This window comes from Corythoichthys intestinalis, chromosome 16 (assembly GCF_030265065.1).
Source record: "Corythoichthys intestinalis isolate RoL2023-P3 chromosome 16, ASM3026506v1, whole genome shotgun sequence".
Classification (NCBI taxonomy): Eukaryota; Metazoa; Chordata; class Actinopteri; order Syngnathiformes; family Syngnathidae; genus Corythoichthys; species Corythoichthys intestinalis.
The window spans coordinates 5,813,924-5,833,331 of NC_080410.1; the positions used below are offsets into that span (position 1 = coordinate 5,813,924).

Here is a 19,408-nt window from a genome sequence, read left to right on the forward strand (position 1 = left end):
TTGGTGTCCAGTTTTCACGTCGAATTGCAGCCTTCCATTTCGCTCTCCTCTTTGGATCCCTCGGAATACGGTAAAACTTCAAGTCTCTCCTTCCATCTTCTCTGTTAGTGCAACCAACAGCCACACACGCCTTCACCATTTTGATTATTAATGTTAAGGAGCAGAAAAACACGCCGTAAATAGGAGAAATGTACGTAGCCGTAACAGGTTAACACTATGTTTTGACGGACAAGTGGGCGGAACCATACAGCGAGCACGTGGTACGTGGGTAGGCTCTATAGGAGCGTCGCATTGCCGTTTCGAACGCACCAATACGAGTGTCGTGCACACATCACCGTGGCGCCAAAAGTCATCGTAGTCATGCTACAGTACGTTTCTGTTTAATCTTATTTTGTACGCGGCATAGATTTTCATGTGTGCGGAGTATGTGCGCGAGGGAACATTGATCCCAAATGATAATGATAAGTCTTTCGTTGTTTTCTCAAGATTATATTATTATTATTATTAAAGCTGAGCATGACCTCACTCTTGCTCCCACACATACTGTATGAAATATGTTGGGTGTTTTGGCTCCCTCTGTCAAAAAGGTTCCCAACTCCTGTGTTAAAGAGAGGAAGTGAGTGGACTTGACTAAATGAGGCTAAAATGTTTTGCAGTGCAGCGGCAAAACATGGCTTTCAAAACATTGGATGCGTCTTTATCGGTCTGCTACAGTCCCTAAAATCAGGATACAGGAACATGTATTTGCTACATTCATGAGTTACGTTAGGTGAACCTACAATGTGACCTTGCGTGACATGATAGGTGCCCAAATTTTTAGAAACAAATTATGATTATAAATTCTTTTATTCAATGAGTGAGTCAAGTGTGTGCATCATCGAAGTTACAAGACTGTTCCCTTACAGACGCGCTGGCTGCCAAGGGGATATTGTTGGTCTTGCCCTTGAAACTGTACTGGCCGTGTGTCTTCCTGAACAAGCAGATAAAGATCAGGACAAGGACCATGACCAACAAAAACACACACGCCGAAATGACTGCCACAGGAACTGTACTGCTCTTGTGGTCTGCACTGCTTTCACCTGCAAAAGAAAAAAGTTTTTAAAAACACCAATACTGTATTGTATTGTCTAAAGTTAGTTATTATCGGTCTTGTTAATCTTACTTTTAAAATGTAATTCATTACAATTACAAATTTCTTCTCCCAAAAAATAATTGCGTTAGTAACTCAGTTACCTCAACGTAAGAGCAATAACCAGGACTCAGTTATTTGTGTTTGCACTACTGAAGAAATTGAAGTTGAATTTCACTTTGCACTACCAGTGCTTAATTTGTAAATCATAAGGTGCCGGAACGCAAAGTACATATGACAGCGCAGGGATGATGGCACGGGGACAGGTCCCGGAACATATGCTGAAAACAAAATGCAAATGCCCACTTGCCATGCCATTTTTTTCTTTCTTTTCCATGTGCTTTTCCTGACTCGTTTTGAACCACCTTCCTTCTTTTTGAAAAAAGACAGTAAATGCAACTGTGTTTTTGGCATGGTGAAATACCGTTTGATCCTGGCTGCTTGCTCCCCAGATGCTGCAAATTGCAAGTTTTTTTGTTTTGTTTTGTTTGTTTTTTAATGTCAGGGGCGTGATTTGTTAGTCCAGCTTTTCAGTGCATCAACAAATCTCAGACTCTTTCAAATGACGTAAAATTTTTATAAACAACATGCAATTATTGGGATTTGTTGCGTAAATGAATTTATGCATATTATTATTTTATTTATTACTGTAATGTCCGTAGCTATGTGTAATATTCTGATCTAATGTTTTCCGAGGCACCCTGAAGTGCACGCAACGTTGCTGTTGTTTTGGTCACGTGACGCGCGAGTGCGATAGAGAAGCACAGCCTGCCGAGAGCCCCAAGCTGTGTTCGTACTGTTAGCTCCATGTGTTAATAAAGAAACAAAGTTGTCAGCACGTAGTGTGTTCGATACCTTTGTCCAGAAAAAGCTCAAAACAAGACACTATGCACGATCCGTTTAAGAGATGCTGGGACTGGTGAGCTGTGAGTAGTAGGAAGCGAGGGGGAGACGAGCGAGAAGCAAAAGTTCACGGTCGAATATTGCGGCAGTCCGCTATTATTTTGTTTATTGTTTTCTTATTGTTGCCACAATAAAGTGGAGAAAGCCATCAACGACTTCTCTCCTTCTTTCCCCCCAACGTTTTTATATTATTGTTATTTTATATGCACGTGAGGTGCCGGTTCTGCCCAAATAAGTCCCGGAACACAGGGAGGCCAAAATCAAGAGGTGCCGGATCTTGTTCCGGTAAGTTCTGGCTCAAATTAACCCCTGTGCACTCCTCTTGACAGTAATGGAGGATATATTTGCATTTTTCTTGTTAACACATTGGCTATTGATCTGCCAATTCATTTCGACTGGAAGAGGGGCGACTGCCCATTTCACTCCAAATGAATTGGACTTCTAGTGCTGTCAATGGCACTGAAATATGAATACTTGCAGTTAAATGAACTGGATTGACAGACAAGTGAATTTTGGGTCCAATCCTTGTTAATTCAGGAAATTCTGGGTTCACTTCCTTTACATTTTGGATCATTTTGTGTTGATTTCAGGGCATTTCTAGGTTACGTTCTGTTCATTGGTCATTTCCTGTTGATTTTGGGCCATTTGCTTCTGTTTTTTTTTTTTGGTGCACTCTCTGATGATTCTGAAGCATTCCTTCTGCAGAATTTGAGTCAATTTGGGTTCATTGGTTAATTCCTGTTAATTTTGTGACATTTCCGGGTCACTTTCTACGTATCTAGGGTCACTTTCTATTGATTTTGGTTCACTCTCTGATGATTTTGGGGGATTTCCAGTAACTTCCCGTACATTTTCTCTCACTTTTTGTTAATCTTGGGGTAATTTAAGTTTTTTTTATTTTATTTTTTTGTCAAAAATAATGACCGACCATGAAAAAAACCACTGAAAGCGTTAATATTTAATATTGCTCATTATGTAGTATCCAGGCACGTACAGAGAGGGGTGGGGGTGCTTGAGCACTCACCCCTTTGCCCCTACATGCCCAAAGTGCCCCTTTTGACTGTTTTGTTACGTGCGTATGTCATAACTGTCAAGTTGTATGGTTTTGGCGTAATTTGTACATGTGAGCACTGATTTTTAAATGTGTACCCCGTACGTTCAAAATCTGTAGGTTTTTCGTGCATTGCGTTTTTTTTTCTCCGTTCGGATTTTGTCACCGTTGCGTTACTATGCGTTACTACGTTGGTTGAATGACTTGAGAAAAGTCAGAGACACGGAGAGGGAAGAGTGTTTGTTGTGACGCTGTAGCAAACGCGATGCTAGGCTAGGTGGTTCCAATATTTCCTGACTGTAGCTGACAGCCTACAATCTACGCCTAGATATCACACGCATATATAACTAGATGCGAAATGACAGACTCGGCGGCGCTAGTAAAGAGCCACCATCTTAAAGCAGACTTCTCAGAAAGGCTCTGTTGTAGTGAACCTTCCTAGCGAACCTAAGTAAATTTTAACCTAAAATACTCCTAAATCAGCAAAATCTTGACTTGAATCCATCTTTAAATGATGAAATAGTTTTAAAACTTTCACATGTCGAAAGTAGACAGAAGGGAACTAATGCAAAAACGGGAGCAATTTTAACAACTTTAACAGCTGATTCACAACATTAAATGACTTCCAAACTTAGCAAAGGTTACTATGTTTTTTTGTTGTTGTTGAAAAAATGGGGGGAAAAACATGAAAGGTAGCACCAGTTACTTTGCCAAGTAACTAATTACTTTCACATTCAGGTAACTAAGTTACTAACTCAATTACTTTTTGGTTCAAGTAATTTGTACCTGTAATTAATTACTTTTAAAAAGTAAGATTCACAACACTGGTCATAAAGATGAAGTCTGCAGAATGAAAAGTGATAAAAGCGGAGATTTTATTCTGCCAATTTGTTGCCGAACACAATTTGCCTGCAACCATTGCTGATCACTTCTCAGAATTAGCAAAAGAAATGTGCACTGACTCAGAGATTGCATCGGTAAGTTAATCTTATCAATTGACCTTTTTAATTTATAATTGGACACACTACCTTCAAGTCAAACTGAATTGCGAGCTGAAATGCCATGAAGTGCAGCTATCAAAAAGACAAAATAGAAATTGCCAAAAGGGCTTCTTCATACAATTATAACAAAAGTCACTGTCACTCATGATCTAGCTGAAGATATTGATTGCTCTTTGATTGCACCAGGTTATATGTTACAATATTACCAATAAATTCATATTATTTTAAAAATTGAGTTTTATTTTTGTTTCATATTGCACGCTATGTACAACGTTGTAAGATTAGTCACCAATTTGTAAGGGTATGCAAATGAGATTTTTTTTTTTTTTTTAAGGCCATTTCAAACTAGCAGCAGCCGAGTGTGAAGGGTTCAGCAGCAACCTATTCATTGTGTATTGTAATGTCCGTTAACTATTCGCGGCCCCCTTAAGAGACGATCGGACCGGGGAGCTGTGACGCAGGGGGAAGCGAGTAGGTAGAATGGGAGAACGGGGGAGATAGTGAGAGATAGTGGTCGCATGTCGCTGGAGCCCGCTGTTATTTTTTTTTTGTTATTTTTTTTTTTGTAATTGTTTTTCTTTATTATTGTTACCACTGTACTGACTAGGCCCTATTCCAAGTCAAGTACTGGGTGATTGTTAGGAGTTTTTATTGATGATGTGCACTCAGTGCAACACAGCGAGACCATTTCTCAGTTCAAATAGTTTAATTTGCTGGCGTTTAATAACATAACTCAAATGCTCTTCATCCAAACAAAAGTAACAAACCAAAAGACACAACCACACCACCAACGTATTCACAACCAAACAAACAAAATCAGTACCGGTGCTTTCCTTTCCTGCATGCTACACTAAGCCACAGTCAAAAACTGTTTACCCTCCTAACTGCCAACACCTGTGACATGATTAGCTGTCATTTTAAGCGTACCTGTGCTGATTCCAGGTCAGTGGACAGACGCGATTGATGGCCTCTAGTGGCGAGGAGTAAAATTACATATAATAAGACAAATCAGGAATATGGCTCTCACTACCTCAATAAAATGGGTAAGCCAATACCGAGTCCTCTCCTTCTTCCCCATATCCGGGTTGAAAACGTGTGTTTGGGTGGAAATGTAGTTCATGAACAACGACAAAAAAATATTCACTTTCTCACTGAAACAAGTAAAACTCTTTACACGGCTATTAAAATCTCCCCCACTCCTTGAAATGGGTCCGTTAACAGAAGGACTATTATTTTTGTGGTAATATAGTACTTGTTAGAGGCAAATAAAAGGAAAAATATAGACTATGACGGGGGTCTGCAACCCGTGGCTCGCGGCTCTTTAGCGTTGCCCTAGCACTAGAACTACCAGGGGTTTTGGAACTTCCTAAAATTACCAAGGGTGTCCCATTTTGGGACACCCTGGGATCCGCCCCCAAGCCGAGCCCATCTCATTTCTACCCCTTGGCCCACCTCCTGGCCCACCCCTTGGCCCACCCCTTGGCCCACCCCTTGGCCCACCCCTCGGCCCACCCACCCCTCGGCCCACCCCTCGGCCCACCCCTCTGCCCACCCCTCTGCCCACCCCTCGGCCCACCCCTTGGCCCTTCAAACGAAGCAATAAGGAGGGCTTGAAACCATCAGCCCTAAGAATTGGGACACCTCTTTTGCAAGTAAAGAGAAAGCAGCCTACTCAAGAAAGTTTTCCCCCAACCACCTCCTCTGCTAATGGCTCAATTTACGAGCAAAGACAAGGCAGCAAAGCAGCAAATAAAACTCCATACAAAGCAGCCTCACTCTGGAAGGATTTGCCCTTACTTTTGCATTCAAACAGATTTTGCTTTCGCTCAAGTGACTTTTGTTTTTGATTGAAAATATATATTTTGATTGAAGGAACTTTTTGGGGGGGACTGACTAAGAAATAAACAAATCTACCAACAAATTTATCATTCAACAGTAGGCTTTGAAAGCTGTGATTGATTTTAACAAAATATAAAAACATATCAAAAGCCAAACAAATACAACAATTTCTTTGGCAGTCTTTATTTTGAGGCAACTTTTGCATTCAAACATTTTGCTTTCCTTCAAGTGACTTTTGTCACGCAAATGTTGCACTGTGTGAAAGGCTGCTATTGTGTGTAAAAAAAAAAGAGAGAAAGCCCTGGTGTCATTCAAAGCACTAACTCAGGGGTCCCCCAAACTACGGCCCACGGGCCACATTTGGTCCAGCCCCCTGAACAAAAATAAAAAAATAAATAAAAAATTTGTAAAAAAAAAAAAATATATATATATATATATATATTTTTTTTTTTTTTTTTTTCCCAATAGTATTATTTATTTCCTGGCTTTTTTTCTGTGAAGAACCCAGAGAGGGTTATTTGGTTATTATCTATTATATTATATTATATTATATTATATTATATTATATTATATTATATTATATTATATTATATTATATTATATTATATTATATTAAGCAAAGCAAAGCAAGGCAAAGCAAACAAAACAAACACTTGTAACAAACGTAAGGGTCCACAACACATGCACATAGATGTGGAGCACTAGTTCAGTTTAATTTAGTTTGGTTTCAAATTCAATGTAATATTTACACCATTGTATGAAACCTGAATGATAGTTAGTTTCTGAACCAAGAGTGGTATTTACTAGTCCTGCATATTTTATCCAGCCATTTCATGTGATGTGCTTTTCTTGTTACCACTGTTGCTTGGTGTGCTTTGTTGTAGTATTTCTGAATATCTATGGATATAAATGTATATCCACAGCAAATTGTTAACTGATCTTTTCAAAAATGTTTTTTAACATGTAGAGGGTATTCAAACAAATACATCCGAATGAATTAGAATTATTATACTACTGTTAAAAAATCCTCAGAACTTTAGCAGTTTATTGTCAAGTAAGAAGTAACAGTGTTTGAAATAGAGCCTAGTTCGGGCCTAAAAAATCCAGCCCGACCCGACCCGACACGGCCCGCTGGTATTGAGGCCCGACCCGGCCCGAGCTCGATCACTTAACTAGATTTGCAGGCCCGAGCCCGAAAAACCCGACTTTTTTTTTTTTTTTTTTTTTTTTTTTTTTTTTTGAGTGACGCGGAAAAAACGCAGCAGCAGCAATTTATTTTCATTTCTTCGAGTTGGCAGAAAAAAACGCAAGTTTTCTTAATGTTTAAATAATCTACATATTTTTTTTAGAATTATCAAAGCATTCACACAACGAAATAACGCTGGGAAAGTTTGTTAAACATATTTCTGAGTGTGTGGGATATTGTTCTCACATGGACGCGCCTCTCTGACAAGGAAATGAAAATGAGGGCGGCGGCTCGGCCATGCACAAACGGTACAGCGTGAGGACAAGAATAAAAAGCGGCCGGCGCCACGGCGTTCATGCACACGCACAAGCAGAAGCGCAATACAGAGATCCTGCTCTCCATTTTTTTTTTTTTTTTAAATAATTTATTAGTCCGGCATGGCGGCCCGACCCGAACTGACCCGAACGTGAATGCTTAAAATGTGGGCCCGACCCGACCCGACATGGGTTCGGGCACAAAATCTAACCTCTAGTTTGAAAGTAGCATGGCGCCCATCCCCCATTCACTGATAATGGCCGAACATTTCCCTCCCACCCCCTTCCACAGCGAACGGCTGAATTGCTAGTAAAGAAAAAGTAGCCTGACTTGGAAAGGTTTTGCCCTAACTTTTGCATTCAAACACATTTTGCTTTGGTTTCAAGTGACTTTTTCTCGATTGAAAATATATATTTTGATTGAAGGAATTTTTTGGGGGGCGCTTGACCAAGAAATAAACAAATCTAGCTACTAATTTATCAACCTCAAAGCTGTGAGTGATTCTAAAAAAATATAAAAACATATCAAAAGCAAAATAAAGATTCCAACACAAGAATATTTTTGTCTGTCTTTATTTTGGGGCAACGTTTGCATTCAAACCAATTTTGCTTTAACTACTGTTAAAAAATCCTCAGAAGTTTAGCAGTTTATTGTCAAGTAAGAAGTAACAGTGTCTGAAAGTAGCATGACGCCCATCCCCAATTCACTGACAATGGCTGAACATTTCCCCCCAACCCCCATCCACAGCGAACGGCTGAATTGCAAGGTAAAGAAAAAGCAGCCTGACTTGCAAAGGTTTCACTCTTACTTTTGCATTCCAAAAACATTTTGCTTTGCTTTCAAGTGATTTTTTTTTCTCGATTGAAAATATATATTTTGATTGAAGGAACTTTTTTTTTGGCTTGACCAAGAAATAAACAAATCTAGCTACAAATGTATCAACCTCAAAGCTGTGAGTGATTCTAATAAAATATAAAAACATATCAAAAACAAAATAAAGATACCCACACAAGAATTTTTTTGTCTGTCTTTATTTTGAGGCAACGTTTGCATTCAAACCAATTTTGCTTTAACTACTGTTAAAAAATCCTCAGAAGTTTAGCAGTTTATTGTCAAGTAAGAAGTAACAGTGTTTGAAAGTAGCATGGCGCCCATCCCCCATTCACTGACAATGGCTGAACATTTCCCACCAACCCCCATCCACAGCGAACGGCTGAATTGCAAGTAAAGAAACAGCAGCCTGACTTGCAAAGGTTTCGCTCTTACTTTTGCATTCCAAAAACATTTTGCTTTGCTTTCAAGTGATTTTTTTTTTTCTCGATTGAAAATATATATTTTGATTGAAGGAACTTTTTTTTTTTTTTGATTGACCAAGAAATAAACAAATCTAGCTACAAATGTATCAACCTCAAAGAAATAAAAAAATCACTGGAATGTAAGCAAAATGAGTTTGAATGCTAGAGTTGCCTCAAAATAGAGATAGACCAAAAACTAAATTGTTGTGTTTGCTACATTTCTTTTGCTTTTGATAAGTCTTTCATGAGAATCATTCCCAGCTTTCAGAGCTTACTTTAGTTTGATAAAGTTGTATGAGGTTTTCATTCTTTTTTGTTCAATCCAGAAACAAATTGCTTCAAGCAAAATAAATATTTTCAATTGAAATAAAAAAGTCACTGGAATGTAAGCAAAATGAGTTTGAATGCTAGAGTTGCTTCAAAATAGGGATGGATAAAACTAAATTGTTGTGTTTGCTACATTTTTTTGCTTTTGATAAGTCTTTCATGATAATCAATCTCAGCTCTCAGAGCTTACTTTAGTTTGATAAAGTTGTATGAGGTTTTCATTCTTTTTTGTTCAATCCAGAAACAAATTGCTTCAAGCAAAATAAATATTTTCAATTGAAATAAAAAAGTCACTGGAATGTAAGCAAAATGAGTTTGAATGCTAGAGTTGCTTCAAAATAGGGATGGACAAAACTAAATTGTTGTGTTTGCTACATTTCTTTTGCTTTTGATAAGTCTTTCATGAGAATCATTCCCAGCTTTCAGAGCTTACTTTAGTTTGATAAAGTTGTATGAGGTTTTCAGTCTTTTTTGTTCAATCCAGAAACAAATTGCTTCAAGCAAAATAAATATTTTCAATTGAAATAAAAAAGTCACTGGAATGTAAGCAAAATGAGTTTGAATGCTAGAGTTGCCTCAAAATAGAGATAGACCAAAAACTAAATTGTTGTGTTTGCTACATTTCTTTTGCTTTTGATAAGTCTTTCATGAGAATCATGAGAAGCGCCGGGAGCCCCTCACGCCCAGTCCCAGCAAAAGAGCCAAGTGTCAAGTTAGAGCTGAATGCTCACGGAACTCTGCAACCAAGCAGATGTGTTCACTGCTACAGGTACACCTGTGGCAAATGCAAGAAGGAGACAGCAACGGAGTGCCAACCCTGTTATGACAGCCCAGACAGAATACGCCACCACCACCGCTGAGACACCATGTATTTTGCACGATGACTATAATGAAACAACAAAAGTCACTTGAATGAAAACAAAATTGGTTTGAATGCAAACGTTGCCTCAAAATACAGACAAAAAAATTCTCGTGTGGGTATCTTTGTTTTGCTTTTGATATGTTTTTATATTTTATTAGAATCACTCACAGCTTTGAGGTTGATACATTTGTAGCTAGATTTGTTTATTTCTTGGTCAATCCATAAAAAAAAGTTCCTTCAATCAAAATATATATTTTCAATCGAGAAAAAAAAAATCACTTGAAAGCAAAGCAAAATGTTTTTGGAATGCAAAAGTAAGAGCGAAACCTTTGCAAGTCAGGCTGCTGTTTCTTTACTTGCAATTCAGCCGTTCGCTGTGGATGGGGGTTGGTGGGAAATGTCCAGCCATTGTCAGTGAATGGGGGATGGGCGCCATGCTACTTTCAAACACTGTTACTTCTTACTTGACAATAAACTGCTAAACTTCTGAGGATTTTTTAACAGTAGTTAAAGCAAAATTGGTTTGAATGCAAACGTTGCCTCAAAATAAAGACAGACAAAAAAATTCTTGTGTGGGTATCTTTATTTTGCTTTTGATATGTTTTTATATTTTATTAGAATCACTCACAGCTTTGAGGTTGATACATTTGTAGCTAGATTTGTTTATTTCTTGGTCAATCCAAAAAAAAAAGTTCCTTCAATCAAAATATATATTTTCAATCGAGAAAAAAAAAAATCACTTGAAAGCAAAGCAAAATGTTTTTGGAATGCAAAAGTAAGAGCGAAACCTTTGCAAGTCAGGCTGCTGTTTCTTTACTTGCAATTCAGCCGTTCGCTGTGGATGGGGGTTGGTGGGAAATGTCCAGCCATTGTCAGTGAATGGGGGATGGGCGCCATGCTACTTTCAAACACTGTTACTTCTTACTTGACAATAAACTGCTAAACTTCTGAGGATTTTTTAACAGTAGTTAAAGCAAAATTGGTTTGAATGCAAACGTTGCCTCAAAATAAAGACAGACAAAAAAATTCTTGTGTGGGTATCTTTATTTTGTTTTTGATATGTTTTTATATTTTATTAGAATCACTCACAGCTTTGAGGTTGATACATTTGTAGCTAGATTTGTTTATTTCTTGGTCAATCAAAAAAAAAAAAAGTTCCTTCAATCAAAATATATATTTTCAATCGAGAAAAAAAAATCACTTGAAAGCAAAGCAAAATGTTTTTGGAATGCAAAAGTAAGAGCGAAACCTTTGCAAGTCAGGCTGCTTTTTCTTTACCTTGCAATTCAGCCGTTCGCTGTGGATGGGGGTTGGGGGGAAATGTTCAGCCATTGTCAGTGAATTGGGGATGGGCGTCATGCTACTTTCAGACACTGTTACTTCTTACTTGACAATAAACTGCTAAACTTCTGAGGATTTTTTAACAGTAGTTAAAGCAAAATTGGTTTGAATGCAAACGTTGCCCCAAAATAAAGACAGACAAAAATATTCTTGTGTTGGAATCTTTATTTTGCTTTTGATATGTTTTTATATTTTTTTAGAATCACTCACAGCTTTGAGGTTGATAAATTAGTAGCTAGATTTGTTTATTTCTTGGTCAAGCGCCCCCCAAAAAATTCCTTCAATCAAAATATATATTTTCAATCGAGAAAAAGTCACTTGAAAACAAAGCAAAATGTGTTTGAATGCAAAAGTAAGGGCAAAACCTTCCCAAGTCAGGCTACTTTTTCTTTACTAGCAATTCAGCCGTTCGCTGTGGAAGGGGGTGGGAGGGAAATGTTCGGCCATTATCAGTGAATGGGGGATGGGCGCCATGCTACTTTCAAACTAGAGGTTAGATTTTGTGCCCGAACCCGAACCCGACCCGAATGTCGGGTCGGGTCGGGCCCACATTTTAAGCATTCACGTTCGGGTCAGTTCGGGTCGGGCCGCCATGCCGGACTAATAAATTATTTAAAAAAAAAAAAAAAATGGAGAGCAGGATCTCTGTATTGCGCTTCTGCTTGTGCGTGTGCATGAACGCCGTGGCGCCGGCCGCTTTTTATTCTTGTCCTCCCGCTGTACCGTTTGTGCATGGCCGAGCCGCCGCCCTCATTTTCATTTCCTTGTCAGAGAGGCGCGTCCATGTGAGAACAATATCCCACACACTCAGAAATATGTTTAACAAACTTTCCCAGCGTTATTTCGTTGTGTGAATGCTTTGATAATTCTAAAAAAAATATGTAGATTATTTAAACATTAAGAAAACTTGCGTTTTTTTCTGCCAACTTGAAGAAATGAAAATAAATTGCTGCTGCTGCGTTTTTTTCCGCGTCACTCAAAAAAAAAAAAAAAAAAAAAAAATGGAGAGCAGGCTATCTGTATTGTGCTTTTGCTTGTGCGTGTGCACGAACGCCGTGGCGCCGGCCGCTCTTTATTCTTGTCCTCCCGCGGCCGTTTGCGCATGGCCGAGCCGCCGCCCTCATTTTCATTTCCTTGTCAGAGAGGCGCGTCCATGTGAAAACAATATCCCACACACTGAGAAATATGTTTAACAAACTTTCCCAGCGTTATTTCGTTGTGTGAATGCTTTGATAATTCTAAAAAAAATATGTAGATTATTTAAACATTAAGAAAACTTGCGTTTTTTTCTGCCAACTCGAAGAAATGAAAATAAATTGCTGCTGCTGCGTTTTTTTCCGCGTCACTCAAAAAAAAAAAAAAAAAAAAAAAAGTCGGGTTTTTCGGGCTCGGGCCTGCAAATCTAGTTAAGTGATCGAGCTCGGGCCGGGTCGGGCCTCAATACCAGCGGGCCGTGTCGGGTCGGGTCGGGCTGGATTTTTTAGGCCCGAACTAGGCTCTAGTCCCAATTCTTAGGGCTGATGGTTTCAAGCCCTCCTTATTGCTTCGTTTGAAGGGCCAAGGGGTGGGCAGAGGGGTGGGCCGAGGGGTGGGCCGAGGGGTGGGTGGGCCGAGGGGTGGGCCAAGGGGTGGGCCAAGGGGCGGGCCAAGGGGTGGGCCAGGAGGTGGGCCAAGGGGTAGAAATGAGATGGGCTTGGTGGAGGATCTCCTTATAAGGCTGTCCCAAAATGGGACACCCTTGGGGATGATCCTAGGTTGTCCCAAAATGGGACACCTATGGTAATTCTAGTGCTAGTGGCTCCCCGGAGCTTTTTCAAAGATTTTTAAAAATTAAAAAAGATGGAGGAGGGAAATATATTTTTGTATTAATATGGTTTCTGTAGGAGGACAAACATTAAACAAATAATCTTTCAATTCATTAATATTTTAATGAAGTTAAACTTGAGGTGGCATCGTACAACAGAGTAGTAACGTGCTGTGTCATTGTCTATAGGATCCACTGCAGAGAAAATAAACATTTAATCATGAAGGCGAATTGTGTATTTGTAGCCAACTTAGTCAATTTGATAGTAAGCTAATATAGCTAATATCGATACATACAGCTGGTGTTGCTTTCATTATAAGGCTTATTCAAGGCTTTTAATTTTTTGCGGCTCCAGAGATACTGTATCGTTTTTTTTTTTTTTTTTTTTTTGGGGTCAAGTGAGAGCTATGACATTAGCCTGGATAATGAAATATTTCAAATACTGTATATCTTTGTTATGGTTCTTGCTGGAAAAAAAAAAGTGAATTTTTTTTTTTTGCCGTGGCACGACATGGTGAGGCTGTCCGACTCAGATGCAGCCCGGCCCTACAGCTTCAAAATGACAAGGATCAGGGAACAAAGGAAAAGGCATACAGGCCTGCTGTAGGGCTCTAACACAAAAAAATCATTGGGGAAACTTTTACAGGAAAATTTTATGTCATTACTTTATTAATTATTAGGTGCTAGAGTTGTCAAATATGGATAATAATGAAATAATAGTTTTGAAAACTGTGCTGATGTTGCCTCAGTGAACATCTGATGTGGTTGAGGAAGGAAGTTTTGATATAGAAGTTGAAGGAAGAAAAAAAGGCAAAGACTGAGTCACAGCCAAAAAGTGTTGATGACAGTGTTGATTTCTATTCACTATTCTCCCCTGTCCCAATTAAAGTCTGTCACAGTCGCAGCCAATTATACCGTAAAGCTGGTTAAACTGGAAATTATGTTGCTGTCAGGTCTATTAACTTCTTATTCATATGCCCCTTTTGATCCATGAGCACCTGCCCCTCCATCAGTCTCTGCACGGCCTTGGTAGTATCCACAGACTTCATTTAGTTAGCATTTGTTTTATGTAAATATTGCGAAGCATGACGCCAATGCCGTAGCGTACTTTTTCAACCTAAATCCGACGTTAGATCGCTGGATGTGACTGCGAATAATTGAAGCGAAGTGTGGGGCGGCCCCCAACGGGAACGCGTGGTGCAGTGTCTGGGGAATGTGTCCCGTCAATATAATTATGAAATCTATGTAGTATCAAAATTAAGTATTTTTTGGAGTATCGACATTGAATTAAGAATTTTAATATCTGACAACATTATAAAGTACTCGACTATATAATTTTTCTGTCTCTTTTAGAGTTCGACCGATATATGGACTTGTTTTCAACCTAGGCCATTGACCGATGAACAAAAAAAGCATTTAAAAAAGGATTTTGATCAGTCATCTGTGTGGGCAACTGTAGCCGCCGCTGAATGATGGTAAAACCCTGCAGCAGCTTGGCAGGCTGCTACAGGAAGCTTCAGGCTTGCCTGTTTTGTAAATATTGTAAGGGTTTTTTTTTATCTTGCATGAGAGAATATGCAATATTTGTTTACTTTTTTAAGATTTTTATTGAGTGATCCTTACACTCTAAATGTAACTCGTAGCGGTAGCGTAGCATTCGTGTTCGCATTAGCTTTAGCATGGTGAGCATCCTCTTCAACTTTCATTTGTTTACATCTCGTCATGATGGGTTGAATTATTTGAAAATAATGTACCGTTCTTGCTAAGTGTGTATAATCATAAAAGAAGTGCTGCATTTGTTGGTTTAAGTCTCAGGTCATCATTGCAAATTTGAAGCTTTTGATGCATTTTTTATTTTTTTTTATTTTAACTCCCTTTCGTAATCTGTTGGTTTTAAAAACAAAAATATCGGCCTCAAATATCAGCTTACAAAATTGGCTTTGGGTATTGGCAAGCGGCAGAATATTTTTTAGATATCTGGATTGGCATTTGAAAATCCCATATCGGTTGACCTCTAGTCTCTTCTCTTACCTTTCATAATGAGCGTGATTGACTTGGAAACGCTCCCTAGCATGTTGGTGGCAGTGCAGTTGTAAACACCAACATTGGTTGACGCGGCCTCAATGATCTTTAGAAGTTCTTGGCGCCCTCCGGTGAGTCTCACGTTTGTTGCGTGCACGTGCTCCCACGATACGTTTGGAGCAGGGTTGCCATCGCAACTGCATTTTATGGTTAGATTGTCACCAGGGCTAAACTCAAAGGATGATTTGTCCTCCAGCACGTTCGGTGCATCTGAAAAAGAAAGTAGCGCATTTGCGAAAACATGGAGAAGAATGTGGAATGTATTTTTCTCTTTTCAAACTTGAATAATGATTACTTACAATGAACATCCAGGTAAAGCATGTGCGTAGCTGTCCCGTGTCTGTTAGTGGCTCTAATCATATATTCCCCAGTGCTGTTCCTTGTCAAGAAATGAGGAGCGGTCACTTCTATTCCATCCTTGAACCAGGTGGTGACAGGTGGAGGCTTACCCTCAACCACATATGGATGTTTCAATTCAGTATCCACAAGTCTGGTGACTTTACTGGCACAGGAAAATGAAGGCTCATCTACAGACAACAACAAGCAACAGCACACTAAAGTGTCTGGAAATCTCACTGCTGTTAACAGTCCACGCACCCCCATAGTCCTGCCTTTTTTGAGAAAAATGTACCTCTAAGACCAGTTTTACAAAGTTTTACTTGAGTAGATTTGTGAGGAAGAAACGCTACTCTTACTCCGCTACTTTGGCCTACAGTAGCTGTTAAATTTTCCCTCTTTATTCTAAATATTAGACCCATCCATCCATCATCTAACGCTCAATCTGGGGTCGGGTCGCGGGGGAAGCCGCTTTAGCAGGGAAGCAGACTTTCCTTTCCCCAGCCACTTCAACCAACTCCTCCGGTGGGATCCCAAGGCGTTCCCAGGCCAGCTGAGGGACAAAGTCTCTCCAGCATGTCCTGGGTCGTCCTCGGGGCCTCCTGTTGGTGGGACATGCTCGGAACACCTCTCCAGGGAGGCGTCCAGGAGGCATCCGAACCAGATGCCCAAGCCACCTTAACTGGTTCCTCTCAACGCGGAGGAGTAGCGGCTTGACATCGATAAATATTAAGATTTTTTTTCCAGAGACATCATCAGTGGTGCAACCACTTTCACCAGTGAGACATCGCAACAATAATCACATGACTCCATTATAACAATCAGATCAAGCTTACCGTTCTATGATCACGCTGGCCTGCTAAATTCCATGGTGTCTTTAAAGCACCGTAAAAAATTAAGTGCAGAATTTAACCTCGTTCTCAGTTTTTTTTTGGCACTGATTTCCCACGGAAAACCGGTGATATGATCTTTTTCATACGTAGATTTCATAATTATATTGACAGAACAGATTCCCCAGACACTGCGGCACGCCTTTTCGTAGGGGGCCGTCCCACAATCCGCTTCAGTTAGTCGCAGTCGGTTGCAGCGACACATGTAGTGATCCAAACCCGGATTTAGGTTGCAGAAGTACGAAAGCTGTACCGTATACAAACAGGAAGGATGGTCTCAGGAGTGATTTGTTCGAGGACTCAAGGTCACTATTATATTTTTCGTACCATGCATGCATTTTGAAACGTTGTGAAAAAAATTAATGGGAGAAATTAGCCGCTACAGCATTGGTGTTATACTTTGCAATATTTACATAGAATAAATGCTGCCCGTTTTTTTTTTGCTTTTAACCAACAATCGAGACTGGTTAACATCCATATCTATAAATAATTCAGGGATTTAAGTATTCATTCACAATAATTTCAACGTAAAAAGCTCTTTGTGGTGATGAAGCAGCGCCACAGTGGCTTAAAGACAAGCAGCACATTCGACACATTTACGTAAAATAAATGCTAACTGCCCGTTTTTTTTAATGCTTTTAACCAAGAATGGAGACTATTTAACGTCCACATCTACAAAGAATTCAGGGATTTAAGCATTTATTCACAATAATTTCAACGTAAAAAGCTTTTTGTGGTGATGAAGCAGTGCCACAGTGGCTTAAAGACTAGCAGCACATTAGACACGTTTACGTAAAATAAATGCTAACTGCCCGTTTTTTGTTGTTGTTTTGTTTGTTTTTGTTTTGGTTTTTTTTGCTTTTAACCAAGAATCGAGACTGTTTAACGTCTATATCTATAAAGAATTCAGGGGAATTCCCCGGTATCCCCATATGCCAGTCTGCCATTGACTCTTATACATTTATAAATGTTCACTCATAACATTTACAGAATTACATCAAAATAGCACTTACAATCAACTGTGATGTTGAGGTCAGATCTTCTCACGGTGTTGACAAAAAAAGTAGCGTCGCCCATTTCAGCTTGGCAAGTGTAAATTTGTCCGTTTTCTTCTCTGTCCACACGAATAGTCAAGGGAAAAGAGAGGTTCTGCGGGCTAATTGTGGTATCAACAATAACAGTATTGTTTATAATCACGTCACCTCTCAGCCACTTCACTGTCAAGTTTATTTGGGGGATTACGTTGATGATGTCACAATTAAGTCTGTAAGTGTTGCCAGCTAACATGGGGCTGGAATCAGGATCCTCATAGGCCCACACTTCATCTGGTTCCTCTGCAAATTCACCAAAATATTACTGCCATCGCATCTTCAAATTTCAGATTACAGTCCCTGACAAAAGTCTTGACACTTGTCCATTACGTAGAAACAATTGCTAATAACCTGACTTTTAATTATCCAGTTGGTTTCAGAAATGGCTCATATGAAAGCTAAGACCCTCCCAAATGATGTTGAATTTACAAAAATATATTTGTTTCACTGAAAAAAGATTTATCATTTAATGAAGACATAAATGTTAAATTTTGGCAAGACAAAAGTTTTGTCGCCTACAGAAAGTAGTGTGAAAATTGAACAAAAAATGTACTTCAAATACAAAAATATGTTACATAACTTAAGCGTATTAAGTAGTGGTGCTGTGAGATCCCAATTTAATATTTTGTATGACTTCCATGGGCTTGAAGGACGGCATCCATGTGGTTCGGCAAGGATTCATACAATATATTGATGAAGTCATCAGGAACATCAAAGAAAGCAGTCTTGCATGCCTCCCAGAGTTCATCAACATTCTTGGGTTTCGTCCCATACTGGATGTAAACCCAGAACATGATTTTGCCGCCACGGAACTTCACTGTTTTGTGGCAAAAGGTGGATTTTTCAGATGAATCTTCCATTGAATTACACCACAGTCGCCGCAAATATTGAAGGAGACCTACTGGACCCCATAAATAGTCTGAAATATCAAGAAGTCTTAGCTGCCTCTCACATTCTGCAGCAGGATGGTGACCATCGCATACTTCAACCTCTACCTCAAAGTTCCTCAAAGCAAAGAAGATCAGGATCCTCCAGGACTGGCCAGCCCAATCACCAGACATGAACAGGATAAAAGAGGAAGCATGGAAGATGAAACCCAAGAATGTTGATGAACTCTGGGAGGCATGCAAGACTGCTTTCTTTGATGTTCCTGATGACTTCATCAATAAATTGTATAAATCCTTGCCGAACAGCATGGATGCAGTCCTTCAAGCCCATGGAAGTCATACAAAATATTAAATTAGGATCTCACAGCACCGCTACTTAATTCGCTTATGTTATGTAACATATTTTTGTATTTGAATTACATTTTTTGTTCAATTTTCACAATACTTTCTGTAGGCGACAAAACTTTTGTCTTGCCAAAATTTGACCTTTATATCTTCATTAAATGATCAATCATTTTTCAGTGAAACAAATATATTTTTGTACATTCAACATAATTTGGGAGGGTCTTAGCTTTCATATGAGCCATTTCTTTAAACAATTGAATAATTAAAAGTCAGGTTATTAGCAATTGTTTCTACAAAATGGATAAGCGACAAGACTTTTGTCAGGAACTATGCATGGTATGGTACGGTACGATATGGTCGATGGATTACTCACTGAAAAATACAATGGGAGGCAGCACATAGCATTCCTGCAAGTTGTTTAAGTCACTGTAACATTGATGTTTTGTGCTGCTCCACTTCTCCCGAGGCTCATTGCTCACAATCACTAGTTGTTTCAAAGATGCGCTTGTGTGTTGCCAAAGACGGCTAATATTTCTCTCGCAGCTTTTGGAGGCTGGGTCCAAAGGCTCGTCCGAGATTTCAGAGTATGGATGTGCTACAGGGCAAACTGACATTGGAAAAACAGTGAGTATGTCAGTACAAGGTGAGGAGAGTAGCAACAGTTGATGCCGCAGATGCATAAACCAGTATCTCTACCACTTAACACTACAGGGAATCCACTTAA

The 19,408-nt window shown here is 39.3% G+C and overlaps 1 protein-coding gene across 1 annotated transcript in view; it reads right to left on the reverse strand.

The window, feature by feature from the left end:
- Positions 1-861: 861 nt before the first annotated feature.
- LOC130904364 (uncharacterized) overlaps positions 862-19,408 on the reverse strand; it is a 34,597-nt gene continuing 16,050 nt past the window's right edge. The window contains exons 8-12 of the mRNA XM_057817085.1: positions 19,058-19,291; positions 17,375-17,695; positions 15,435-15,662; positions 15,085-15,345; positions 862-1,079 (exon numbers count right to left, since the gene is read on the reverse strand). Coding sequence (XP_057673068.1) covers positions 862-1,079; positions 15,085-15,345; positions 15,435-15,662; positions 17,375-17,695; positions 19,058-19,291 — 1,262 coding nt within the window. The remainder of the gene's footprint in view (positions 1,080-15,084; positions 15,346-15,434; positions 15,663-17,374; positions 17,696-19,057; positions 19,292-19,408) is intronic.